The sequence below is a fragment of the Xiphias gladius genome, chromosome 13 (genome assembly GCF_016859285.1).
Source record: "Xiphias gladius isolate SHS-SW01 ecotype Sanya breed wild chromosome 13, ASM1685928v1, whole genome shotgun sequence".
NCBI classification, from domain to species: Eukaryota; Metazoa; Chordata; class Actinopteri; order Istiophoriformes; family Xiphiidae; genus Xiphias; species Xiphias gladius.
The window spans coordinates 5,503,918-5,516,309 of record NC_053412.1 but is presented as its reverse complement, the minus strand read 5'-3'; the positions used below and the strand labels follow the sequence as shown (position 1 = coordinate 5,516,309).

The 12,392-nt window shown below is 39.7% G+C and overlaps 3 protein-coding genes and 1 non-coding gene across 4 annotated transcripts; 2 read left to right on the top strand and 2 right to left on the bottom strand.

Moving 5' to 3' along the window:
* Positions 1 to 280: 280 nt before the first annotated feature.
* Positions 281 to 3,519, bottom strand: LOC120798266 (coiled-coil domain-containing protein 122-like). The gene is made up of 6 exons (XM_040142440.1): positions 3,467 to 3,519; positions 2,966 to 3,081; positions 1,853 to 2,251; positions 1,517 to 1,633; positions 1,067 to 1,140; positions 281 to 598 (listed from the first exon to the last, which is right to left on the bottom strand). The coding sequence occupies exons 1-6, from the start codon at positions 3,492 to 3,494 to the stop codon at positions 502 to 504; spliced, it is 831 nt and encodes a 276-aa protein (XP_039998374.1). The 5' UTR covers positions 3,495 to 3,519; the 3' UTR covers positions 281 to 501.
* A 249-nt stretch (positions 3,520 to 3,768) lies between these two features.
* Positions 3,769 to 6,976, top strand: mtrf1 (mitochondrial translational release factor 1). Its single transcript, XM_040141900.1, has 9 exons — positions 3,769 to 4,306; positions 4,764 to 4,861; positions 4,950 to 5,031; positions 5,225 to 5,332; positions 5,487 to 5,659; positions 5,774 to 5,891; positions 6,032 to 6,168; positions 6,269 to 6,367; positions 6,621 to 6,976. Exons 1-9 carry the CDS (start codon positions 3,892 to 3,894, stop codon positions 6,765 to 6,767), a joined length of 1,377 nt encoding a protein of 458 aa, XP_039997834.1. The 5' UTR covers positions 3,769 to 3,891; the 3' UTR covers positions 6,768 to 6,976.
* A 607-nt stretch (positions 6,977 to 7,583) lies between these two features.
* On the bottom strand, positions 7,584 to 11,841 carry wbp4 (WW domain binding protein 4). The gene is made up of 10 exons (XM_040141901.1): positions 11,628 to 11,841; positions 11,374 to 11,446; positions 11,218 to 11,280; positions 10,081 to 10,207; positions 9,805 to 9,996; positions 9,588 to 9,658; positions 9,381 to 9,456; positions 9,018 to 9,229; positions 8,671 to 8,894; positions 7,584 to 8,518 (listed from the first exon to the last, which is right to left on the bottom strand). Coding segments are annotated over exons 1-10 (1,242 nt in total). The 5' UTR covers positions 11,630 to 11,841; the 3' UTR covers positions 7,584 to 8,316.
* Positions 11,842 to 12,299: 458 nt separating this feature from the next.
* trnae-uuc lies at positions 12,300 to 12,371 on the top strand. The gene has a single exon. It is a non-coding gene; the product is annotated as a tRNA-Glu (tRNA).
* Positions 12,372 to 12,392: the final 21 nt, after the last annotated feature.

Here is a 12,392-nt window from a genome sequence, read left to right as displayed (position 1 = left end):
TGTTGTGGACACTCGCTGGAGAAGCCGGTTCACTGTCACCACCTGACCTAAAATCCCATCCCACGCCCTGCTGATGTTGCCCCTGATTTGGTCTCAGAACAGCCTCTATAAAGTGAAACGCTCCTGCGTGCTGTCCTGTTCTCAAAGGATATCAAAGGATATCAAACAATGTGATAGCAGGCAAATATTTTAATACTTCTAATGTTTTCTCTCTGGCACAACTTGTGCGTTTAAAGGAACACATTCAGCGATAACCGTTATTTTAACATCGGGCATCAAACTACTGTACAACAGTCTAGGTGAGGGTTTTGTTAGTAAGTTAAACAGATGAAGTTAGACATTTGGTTGACACTGCCGCCCCCAGGTGTTCAAATGTAGTAACAGCAACAATTCTTCCTTAAGCAAACAGACCCATAGCAATAATATGGGCTTACCTTTGAACCTGACAACAGGAGGGTTTTTATAAATCATGTCCAAATTCGACAAGCCTGACACTATAGTTTAGTGGCTACTGACCGCTGAGTCCTGCGATGACTCCTGCTGCTTCTTGAGCTCAGCTAGCTGTCTCTCCATGTGGAAGATATCTTCAGACATTCGTCTACAGTAAAGCAGACATAGTTTAGTATTTAATATGTGGAACGTTATTGCATTATTGGAGGAATTTGCCTTCGAGTAGCCACCTGTTAAATTCCAACAAATGAAAAGGCATTATGAAAAGTGATGGGGTGATTGTTATCGACAAAGCACTGGGTGGTACCGTAAATGATTTTCTTGTCTCATTAACATGTACATTTGAAAATTATCAATTTAAATGCATTATAAACAACCAAATATGTTCCTCATTATCTGTTTTTTTAGAGCTTTTTTTGTCAGAAAGAGCAAAAGAAATGTCATCAAATGTCTATCTTTACTTTTTATTTTACTTTTGGTGAGAAAAACTTAGAATTAACACCTGTGCAAAACATTCATTGGAATGCCCGTCCATAAGCAAGTGTACGTAAGCACTTCATTGCTGTAGAAATATAGATGGTATCGTGACCGGTGTTGTACTGGTGTTTATTTTTACCTGTGGACAGCCTGGGCCCTGCTCAGTTGGCAGTGGAGGCGCTTGACGATGGCTTCATAGCGCCTGTTCTGGATCTGAGACAGTGGAAACACAAACAAAATTCAGTCTGATGAGTTTTCGTTGAGGCTAAAACAGGAACTCAAACTACGATCTTGGGTTTAAGTCCTAATATCTTTATTCATGGTTTTATTTCTCAAAATCAGATTTATAACAGTGTTGCACTTAATGTTTTTTTTGGTTTTGGACTTAGCAGGACATTTGAAAACCTCACTATGCAGTCTGGGAAGTTGTGATGAGCATTTTTCACTATTTGCTGATGTTTAATAGACTATAAAGGTAACTGATTAATCAAGGAAATAAATCTGTATATTAGTTGACGATGACATAATCGTTGGTTACAACCCTAGTATAAATTATCAATAAATTCTCAATAACTTCTATTTGCATTACCTCTGTGTCTTTCTTTATCTGGGTATGAGTCTCAAACTCTTTTTGTAATTGCTCTCTCCTCTTAGCTATGCTCGTCCTCATCACAGAGATCTCCTCCTTCAGAGCAACAATCTCGCTCTGCAGAAAAGCAAATGCCGAAAAAATAAAATGGCTATGGATACTGCAGATCTCTGTTGAAGATTCCTGTGGAAACAAACAAATGAGGCAGTAAAAGAGCAAAAAAGTAAACGTGTTATCAAAGGAAATGAAAGGATGTCAGATTTGTCATCTGGAGGCACACGCTATTGAGCAAAAAAAGTTTAAATTTTCAGTATAATTCAGGATCATTTTCTCCACCTTTGCCATATGCACTGTGTTTCCATTTGGATTCTCTAAATCTTCCTTCAGCTCCTGTTTCTTCCGTGTCACCATCCTGACCAGCGCTCTCTTCTCCTCCAGCTCTTTATGGGCCTCCGTCTGGCTCACCGCATTTAAAACAGCTGCTATGTGACCTTCCATCTTTTTTCGGTAGGCATTGAACCCTGCCAGCGCCACGCGAGCGTTCTCCTCCTCCTCACTTATACGAATCTGGAGTTCTGTGTTTTCTTTGCTGATGGATACACAGCGATCGTGCAAGACTTTGGTCTGCCACTCCAGGTGCTCCATGTCACCATCCAGCGTTAGGATTTCCCTCACTTTACATCTCAGCTCCTGCTCCACCATCTCACCTTTCTTCTCAACATCTGAAAGTGTTGCCTGGAAAAAGAGGCATAACATGTGCAAAGCAAAATGTCCAAATCAGTGTCTACTCCCCAAAAATACATTTTTGAGATGCAATTTTACACTCACAGCTCTTTTAGAGAGACTAGTCAAACTTGTCTATTGGATGAAAAAGGAAATACTGATAGAACATTGTCGTTACAATTTTATTCAAGGGATTACATCAAGATACATTAAGTTGACTTCCTTTGTTAAAGCATTAATAAAATAACTATACTACTGTCAGACAATCAGTCTATTATGCATGCCAGATTCACACATTTACAAAAAAAAACAGCCCAAACTTTCTGTAACTACACTGCCAATATTAATGAAAATTAAAAAATAAATAAAATAAAAAGAATCACCATTACTTAGGTGAATTTAACAAGCCATCACATTTGTTATTGCATTTTGCATTGCCCACCTAATGACCAGTTTCTGAAAAATATTAGCTATATGTTAAATAAAACTATTGTAGTAATTAATAGCCATCTATTGTTTATCTATTCAGTCTGCCAATGCGGTACCCACTACTTCTACCTATATTGCAACATCTACTGTTACTTTTACTACCAACAATAGCTAATGAAAACACTTCTTCAAATAGGAAAATGCTAGAGAGTGTTTTAAGTGCATAATGGAGAGATTAATTTAGTTTATAACCGGCCTTAGCTTGAGCCTACGGTGAAGCTAAAGGTAGAGGTGAACCTTCAGGGAGCTGAGCGTCCCCTGTTTCTCCTGCAGGGCCTCAGTCTGGGCGTAGCCGTGTTGACTGACATCCTCCACCGCCCTGGTTAACGAAAAGCCAGGGCTCTCCTCTGTCCCTGAGGGGGCAGTTAATGGAAGTGTGGCAAAGCAGAAGATGGTTCTTGCTACCTGTATTTCCAAATGTCACTCTTTTGAGCTCGGCAGACACCACTGATCACAAAACAAAATGTCAGGGATTTAAACATGCATTGACTAACTCGTAGCTAATTAGCCACAGTTAGCACCAAAAAGGTAACAGTGAGTCAAGTGTCGGAACAGGTCTAAAGTAAGCTAATATTAGCTAATAATTGGCTAACAAAGTTCATATTAAAAGTATTATCTTTTTCATATCATAGTCAGCTAAATCACCTTTAATGGACTCAGCTGCTCAAACACTCGGGGGCCAATTTTATTCATTATTTTTTGTCATTAGACATGTTTAACTAGTTAATATCATCTTACCATCTTCGCTAGCGCTAGGATTTGACATTTTGACATCAGTCAGCTATGTTAGCCGGTGTAAAACTGCTTCGGGTCGGGTTTCAAACTAGCCAACACCTACCCCAATGATAAATTAATGAAAAAAAATCAGGGCTAATTGCTAATTAACTAGCCAATTATTGGCTAGATAGATAGACAGATTGATAGAAAGAGAGATAGATATTGTTTTTATTATAACGTTATAAATCATGATTCAAACACAGGTGGGCCAAACTACCGATGCGATGAAACTACAACTCCCAGAATCCGTTTCTTGCGTCTCCTCGACCTCGCTTCCCAAACTACCTCCGGTTCCTGTTGCTGCCAGCTCCGGGTGCAATGAAAGCACTCGAGCAACACTCGTAAATGTTGTCAGTCTTTATTCGTTGCTCTGTACGCGTGGTGAAATGCTCGTCAGCCGCTGGCTTCGGCTGTGCTCGCTGCGCGGCCGTGTAGTCCACAGCAGCAGCAGCAGCAGCAGCAGCAGCAGCAGCAGCAGCAGCGGCGGCGTCGGGGGACGAGGAAGAGGCCGGAGGACAGTGACGGGACACACCGGTCCGGAGGATGCTAACATGGCACCAGCGCGTCTCTGCCACGGTGATCTGGGGGACTTGTATCAGAATGAGCGGGTTCAGCGGTACCTTCGGCAGCTCGTGGAGGAGCACAGGGACCTCAGCGAGAAGTTGCAGCGCGCTTACCTCAGCGAAGCAGACAGAAAAGTGCTTGCGAAGAAACACACGGAGCTGCTGCCTTTGGCCAGTCTCTTTGGTAGCGTTGAACAAGCCCTGAAGGACCAGGAGGAAGTCTCTTCACTTCTGCATGGTGAGTATTTTTTATGTATTTATTTATTTTTTTAATTTCTGTCAGTAACAATTGTCAGGGTATAAAAACACAAGTAAGTCCTTGGTAATGACATAGGGAATTAAATTATATACATGTCTTGAATGTCAAGGTCCTGAACAGTAGTAGAATGTCTTTAATAAATGTATGGGTGGTTTTACATTTTCAGCATACACCTTTAATCAACAAACAGAGTTGGTAGCACAACAAGCACAGATGGTGTCCATATTCTTGTACAAATAATTTCCTGAAGCCCCCCCTTTTTTTTTATTGTGACAGAACATCCGTGTGCATTTGCATCCGTAAACAAATCTGGGTTTTCTTTAATATATATATATATATATATAGATATATATATATTTTTTTAAGTTAAAGTGCAGATGGCATCAAAATATCTTCGAATGCAATAAACCATGTTGTGTTTTCCCCCTGACTGCAGGTCCAGCTGGTACCAAGGATGGAGATGAACAGCTGACCCAGCTGCTGGAAGAGGAGGAAGCGCAAATCTCCAGCAAGATTTTGGCCTTAAGAAAAGACGTAAGAACACAAAGGCATGATCAAAAATATTTGTTGAAATGTGCCAAAGAGCATTCGGTGTAAATGATTCTACCTTCTTTCTCTCCAGTTGATTAAAGCTCTTGTGCCCACTGACCCCCTTGACTCCAGTAATGTCCTGCTGGAGGTTGTATCAGGACGAACAACAGGAGGTATAATAGAATGCAAACAGTTTTTTTGTTTTGTTTTGTTTTTTCTTTAACCAATAGAAGACAGTTGGACTTCCAGTTTGCAATTCATTTCCATTTCTCTGTCCCACACTCAGAATTTAGCAGCTGTTTAATAATTCTTGGCACACACCGTATGTTTTCTTATACTTCCTATTATCTGTTTTTGTGGTTTCAGGTGACATCTGTCAGCAATTCAACAGAGAAATGTTTGAAATGTACCAGGGTTTTGCCTGTTACAGGAACTGGGACTTTGAGGTTTATAACTACACACCTGCTGAGTATGGTAAGTCTTGCTTTTTTTTCCCTGTCTTTCTGTATCATTCATCCTCTTGAATTTTTGTGATCACTGCTGTGACGAGTAAAAATGTCTAATGTTTTTTAAACTTCCAAAGAGGGGCGTGACAGAAAAAGTTTACCATTAAATAACTGCGTCTCAGGTGGTTTGCATCATGCGGCAGTAAGAATAACCGGGGACAATGTGTACAGACATCTGAAGCATGAGGGAGGAACGCACCGGGTGCAAAGGATCCCTGAGGTGGGCCTCTCCTCGAGGATGCAGCGTATCCACACAGGAACCATGACCGTCATTATCCTGCCTCAGCCAGTGGAGGTACCGTCTCCTCTTGTCTCTTTACCACCTGATTTTTTTCGCCAGGCTGTGTTTAGTAGTCTGATTAAAAAAGTATTTCTTTCTATTTGTGTCCTTTGTGTTTTGTGTCCATAGTTTGATGTCCACATTGATCCAAAGGATCTTCGCATTGACACATTTAGATCTCGAGGTGCTGGGGGCCAGAGTGTCAACACAACAGACAGCGCCGTGCGGGTCGTTCATCTCCCCACCGGTAAAGCATGCAATAAGAGTTCTCCAGCTGCTCCAGACCCGTAGGATTGTGGATCATTTAGAGACAGCTCTGCTTTCACGTCACATAAACATCAGGCCGGGGCGCCTTCTGTTTTCATGGTTAGCTTACCCTCCCAACAGGCATATCAGCTGAATGTCAGCAGACTCGCTCTCAGCTGCAAAACAGAGACACCGCCATGCGTGTGCTGAGGGCCCGGCTCTACCAGAGCAGGATGGGTAAAGAGACTGAGCAGAGGCAAACAGCACGAAGGCAGCAGGTGAGCGAACCCCTCTCCCAGGAGACATTTTTTTCCAGGAAAATGAATGTAGAATTAATATATTTTAGCTTTGTCTTCTTTCCCATGTCCCTAACTACAGGTGGGCACACGTTCTCAGTCAGAGAGGATTCGCACCTACAACTTCAGCCAGGACCGTGTCACAGACCACAGGACTGGATATGTCACTAGAGATATTAAGGTTAGATATTAAGGGAGTGCCAATGTGTCTCCAAACTCTGCATATGTCATAAGAAAAGTGTTAAACCTGTACATTTTATGTCTGTTATTCTTGTAATTTTCAATCAGCAAACTTCTCCTGTAAAACATGCATTTGTCAAACTGTTGTACATAGTTGAATCCCCGTTTTATTGACGTTTTTAGCCCATTTTTTTACAACTCCAACTCTTTCTCATTAGTTAAAATCATTGTCACGTGTTCTGGTGCGTGTGTAGGAGTTCATGAGAGGAGGGGAGGCTCTCGACGATCTGATCTCTGACGTACTTGAACACGCAGAGAGGGAGGCTCTTCTGGAGATGGTGGAGAGCAGCAGCACCAGCAGCAGACTGAGACAACCAGAGTCTGGACAATCTGCAGACTGACGCCCACCACAGCTTACTGTCAAGTGGACTGAACATACAGTATGTCATTTAGTGGATGATGTTCGCCAACGCGCCTTACACTGCTGTGACTTCATAGCACGGCTGAAATATGTATTATTTTAATATTATTATTGCAATTTATGCTTGTGCAATAGTCACATTGCAAAGGAAGCAATGTTAAACGAACTGCAACCATCACTCATCATTAAGAGGTTTTTATTTTTGTAATAAAATATTAAATTATGTATTTTGTGTCATGGTAATTCCCTAAATAAGCCTACATCTTTCTAAATGAACATTTGTTTAGAAATGATATTGTATACGAGGGAATTAAAATGATCCTTTAGGAAGAGTCTCTGTGTTGGGATAAACTAAGTGCATCTGCATAGCAGAGTTTTGAAACTGAGACGCAAGTTTAAAGTGGAAGATATCTACTGAAAATGTTTTTATAATATACATAAAAGTGCATATTGCTAAAACCAATGTTTAACGTTTGGTTGTCCAAGTCATAATAAGAGTTTGTAACATTGAGTTTTAGCACAATGATTAGTACTTTACACCAGTAAAAACTTAATAGTAAAGCTAACTGTCTACACTGAATGTAAATTGACATCAGTACTGTTTATTGTCAGTAAGTATTCCTCATGGTTCTTTGCCAGTCTGGGTGCGGTAAAACCACCTATCAGTTTTATACACACACTCTTACCAAACCCTCGTCACACCCTGCATGTGTGTGCCAGCTGACCAGCAGTATTTTTACCTCTGGCTACCTGACCACTTTTTATAAATGAGTTCTTCACCATGGCTGGAAGAACCCTAACTGGTACCTGTATTTGAAATTAGTAGTTGCATTTAAATTTAATTTGTAGTTGAAAATAATAATAATTCTTTTTTTTTTCAGTTGTTACCTCTATTCAGTTAAATTTTCTAAATAATTTTGCTGGCAAAGTTGTTTGTTTTTTTTCTAGTATCCAGAGTAATCATTTATTGAGATCACATTTTCCCATCTTATAAAGCATGACATTCATTCACTTTAACTGACAAGTATCGCAGTGATGTTTCCACAAGGATGCCTTACTAGCTTTTCATAACTTACACTGGTAAAAAAAATACAGATGTGGACAATACAAAAAGTTGTTGAATTGCTCTGTGTGAATACATCTGCACTTACCAGACTGCAGGAGGAAATGTTTCATATTGATAAAAGTATCACAAAAATTATCACATACATGATAATACCAACCTGAAGACTATAAAAGTGTTGCACACCTTCATTATGACAGATCTCAGTACAGAGAAAAGAGAATGGATTCTGAAGACATATTTAGGGGTTAGAAAAAAATATAATGCATTAAAGATTTTTTGCTTTATCTTCAAGTTTCTCAGGCCAATTTGTCCTAAAAAAGTAAATTAAAAAAAAGATGATATTTATGCACACTTCAAAGCTCAAAATGGTGCATCTACATGTCAGCAAGTTCCTAGAAAGAGTTGTATTTGTGTAAAAGTCTCCTGCTGCTGCATTCTGGCTTGAATTTTGGATTTGTTTGCTTCAGTCGTCATCGTCTCTCTGTCGGAGGCTCCTGGACTTGCCGTTCTGTGTCCTGTTTTTCCTGAAAGAAGCAGGCCCGCCTTCGTCTGCAAGGGAGGTGATGATGCGTTCCTTGAACTTGGGTTTGGGCTCTGGCGGCAGGTCGGCTGGAGCGCTGGCTGTGCTTCCCTCCACCTGGGGCAACTGTAAGTCCACATTGGCACTGGAGAGGAAAGGAGAAAAAAAAAAAAAAGAGACGGTCTTTTCAGTGGCTAAAAAATGGCTGAAATCAATAAGTGGATCAGTCCATGGTGTATCAGTATTCTAGTCAACCATTCGAACAGCACTTAAACGGGTTCAAACAGGATCACTTACTACGGATCCTCCTCTATCTTGATCTGTTCCCAGGCCCCGTATGGATTGGCAGCTTTCGGCCTTTTGGCTTGTGTCACCTCTTCCTCTTTCTTCTCCTCAGGTGCAGCTGTTGTGCTCTGGACCTCTTCATCTTTTTTCATCTCTTCAGCATCCTCTTTGGGAGAATCATCACTGGCTTTATCTTCTCCCTCCTTTTCTGAGGCCTCGGCCTCTGCTTTCCTTTTCTGAAAACAAAAAACAAGGAGGAAAATTGTGATGTCTGGAATTTTTTTTCCCCACAGAATCTTAACCAGCAGAAGTTAAAATACTTTTTACTAATTCTTATGCACTACCAGGACTCCTCTCACCCTGAAGCTGATCTTTGGGATTCTGGGCTGCTGACTGGCTTGTTCAGGGAGGTCAGCTTCCTGAGATCCCTGTGCCCCGTTGGAGCTCTCTTCTCCTGAAAGTGGCTCGGGCTGAGGGGTTGAAGGCTCCTCCTGACTCTCTTCTTCTTTGCTGGACCCAGATCCAGATGCCTCTTTTGAAGGAAAGTCTGGCCGTTTCTCCCAGCTGGTTTCTGTGAGGTGAGAAGGACATAGCATGTGATCATCAGACAGAATCTCCATAAAGAATAAGACATGAAATCCAGAAATAAGAGCAAAGCACACAGAAAATAAGTGGATTAAACAGTAATTAAAAGAAAGTGTAATTGCATAAAAACATCCCACCTCCAGTCTCTGTGTTATAGTAATATGTATAACCATCAGGACTGATGGCTTCCATCCAAGGAGAGCTTGAAGAGCTCTAAAGAGAAACACAATAATAATGTATAAATGCATGTCATGAAAACAACATACAATACAATGCAGTTTAAAATAAAATAATATACTAAAAATGCACAAAAACAAAAACTTTTTTTTTTTTTTTAAATTAACCTCAGTCTGCCCAGGGAGTGCAGAGGCCGAACCTTCTCCCTTGAAGCCCTCGGGTTTGTCCCATTGAGATTCTGTAGTTACAATACAAAGACATCATAATACCACACCCACATTGGAAAGAGTCAGGTTCACGTGAAATATAAAAATATTGTGGGAATATGTGTGTATAAAGGACAGTTTTGTGTTAAAGAAGAGTTGCATTTTCAGGTTTCCTCACCTCCAGTTATTGTGTTGTAATAGTATGTGTGTCCATCATCTGTCTGTCCTTCAACCCAAACCTGTGGTTTTGGTTTCTCTGTGAACTTCTTGTTTCCTTTCTGCTCTTTCTTTTGCTGTTTTTGGGGCTGGACTTTTACCTGAAGTTGTGGCTGCGTTGTTGTTGTTGTTGCTTGGGCTGGTGACCCTGATCCTAACATAAAAACAATTTAAATATAATCAAAGAGAAAAAAAATCCTCAAACATAGCCCACATCAATAAAATGTCAAACAATTACCTGCTGCCTCCCTTTCCATCCTCTTCAGATCTTCCTGATACGCCTTCATCGCAGCCTCCTCCATCGCAGCAAACTCTTTAGTCATACGTTCCTCCTGCTTCGCCTTTTCAATGCTCTTCTTTTTAATCTGCATAGAGAAAGATAGGAAAACCTGAGTGACAGCTGCCAGCAGCCAATCAGAAGAGAGCTTTAAAGTCAGAGTGTTACGCCTTGACCTTATCTCCCAGGCCAGTCCTGAGAGCGGTGCCAAGACAGGCATGTTTTTCTTGACTGTTAGTATTCATGCCTGTGTGTCACTGAGAATCCGTATTGATGAATACAGAACATTTATATTTGTGTTTTATAGCAATGTAAATTAGAGCGGCAACAAGTAGCCAATTGACAGAAAATTAATCTACTATTTTAATAATCAAATAATTGTTTTAGTAATTTTTCCAAAAAAAAAAAAAAGTCAAATATTTTAATAGATTTTATGTTTTTCTTTGTTTCAAATGACAGTAAACTGAATATCTTTGGATTTTGGACTGCTGGTCAGACAAACCAAGACATCTCAAGATGTCACCATGGTCTATTGGAAATAACGGGCAATTTTCTCTATTTTATAGAAAAGGATTAATTGATTACTCGAAAAAATAAATAAGATAAAAATAAATAATATCACCACATTAACTGGTAGTTAAAATAATCATTAGCTGCAGCCATACGTAATGTAAATCTATGTGCACCTGAGTGCTTGTGAATCAGCAAGCAGACTGAGAATCTGCATGGACAGGGTTCATTCAGATTATGAAATTCAACTCTGAATACTGAATTTTTGACTAAAATGGGAAACAAACTTAAACTATAGTTTTTTTTCCCAATTAAATGCAGGCATGTTATTAATAAGACAGGTTTACCAAAACTGGACAAGTATAAAGTGCAGATAATTTTACCACCATTAACTAAAATAAAGTTCCACAACTAATCATTTCAGTATGTGACTTTTTAAGTAAAACACTCCTTTAGCTTCTTTTATTTCTGTGGATCACATTGTGTACTAAATTAAAAGTTGGCAGCATTTCACATCCTGAAAGGTGGAGCATTTAGTCCCTTGCTTAAACACAAACATAAGAAAGTAAATTAAATAAATGTTACTACCTCTGAAATTTTGGCAGCCACATTTTCTTTGTGATTCTTCCCTCTTTCATGGAACTCAATGCTCTGCAGAGCAAAAGAAACATAAGAACAGACATTAGCATCACATTATTGGATAGTGTCCTCAGATACATGTAAAGCACATTTCGGTCTACTCACAGGCTTATTGTCCGCAATCCAGCACTTGCAATACTGACAGAATTTCCTCGGTTGTGACTTCCAGTAGTCGGCCCTGAAAATTCACAACAAAAAAAAACTATTATTAGCTAACAAAGATATGAATGAGTAAGAATGGCTTTAGCTTGGGCAGCTAACGAGGCTAACCTTGTGAATTCCTGCCCAAGGGCCAAGCAATTCACCCGTTGTGCTACATATTATGCAGAAAAAATTCCTTAGTGTATCGCTTCACTTACATTTCAGTTAGGTCTTGGTGGATTAAAGTGCGACGAAGAATTTAAAAAGAACCAAACAAGAAGAGATCACCGCTTCCCACATTTCAAGAATGACAACAACGTCCGTTAGTGATGACGCCATCGCCTCTCGCCAAACAAACGAGCCCCTAACCTGAAATAAGATGTTAGAAAAAAAAAAGAAAATGTAGCAAAAATAATGAACAAATAGATGCAGAAATATGTAAATAAATAAAAATCTTTAAGAGGTTGTGGAGCAGCTTGATCGCATCGGGCAGTTTGATATGTAAGGACGTCGAGCGGAAGGTCTACCAGTTTGTTTTGATATTTTATTGCCCCCTATTGGAGTAATATAGAAATACTTTGTAGAAATATAAGATAGAAAATAGAACAGATAATAATAAAAACGATAATAGAACTAAGATTGTAATCATTATGGACCAAGAAACACAAAAAGCTAATGAACCCTTATTATTATTATTTTCTTTAAATGTGATGATGTGTTTTTTTGTTTTTTTAAATTTGTTTAACAACAATATCAAAATTTGAGAAATACAAACACTGTAGGAAGCTACACCTTTCAACAAATAACAACATACACACACATTAATGCGTTCAATGTGTATATAATGTTAATAAATTTAAATGTCGTAAGATGTGCTGTTTTGTATATCTTCCCATATGGTCTAGCGGTTAGGATTCCTGGTTTTCACCCAGGCGGCCCGGGTTCGACTCCCGGTATGGGAATTACGGTTTTTGTTCATTTCC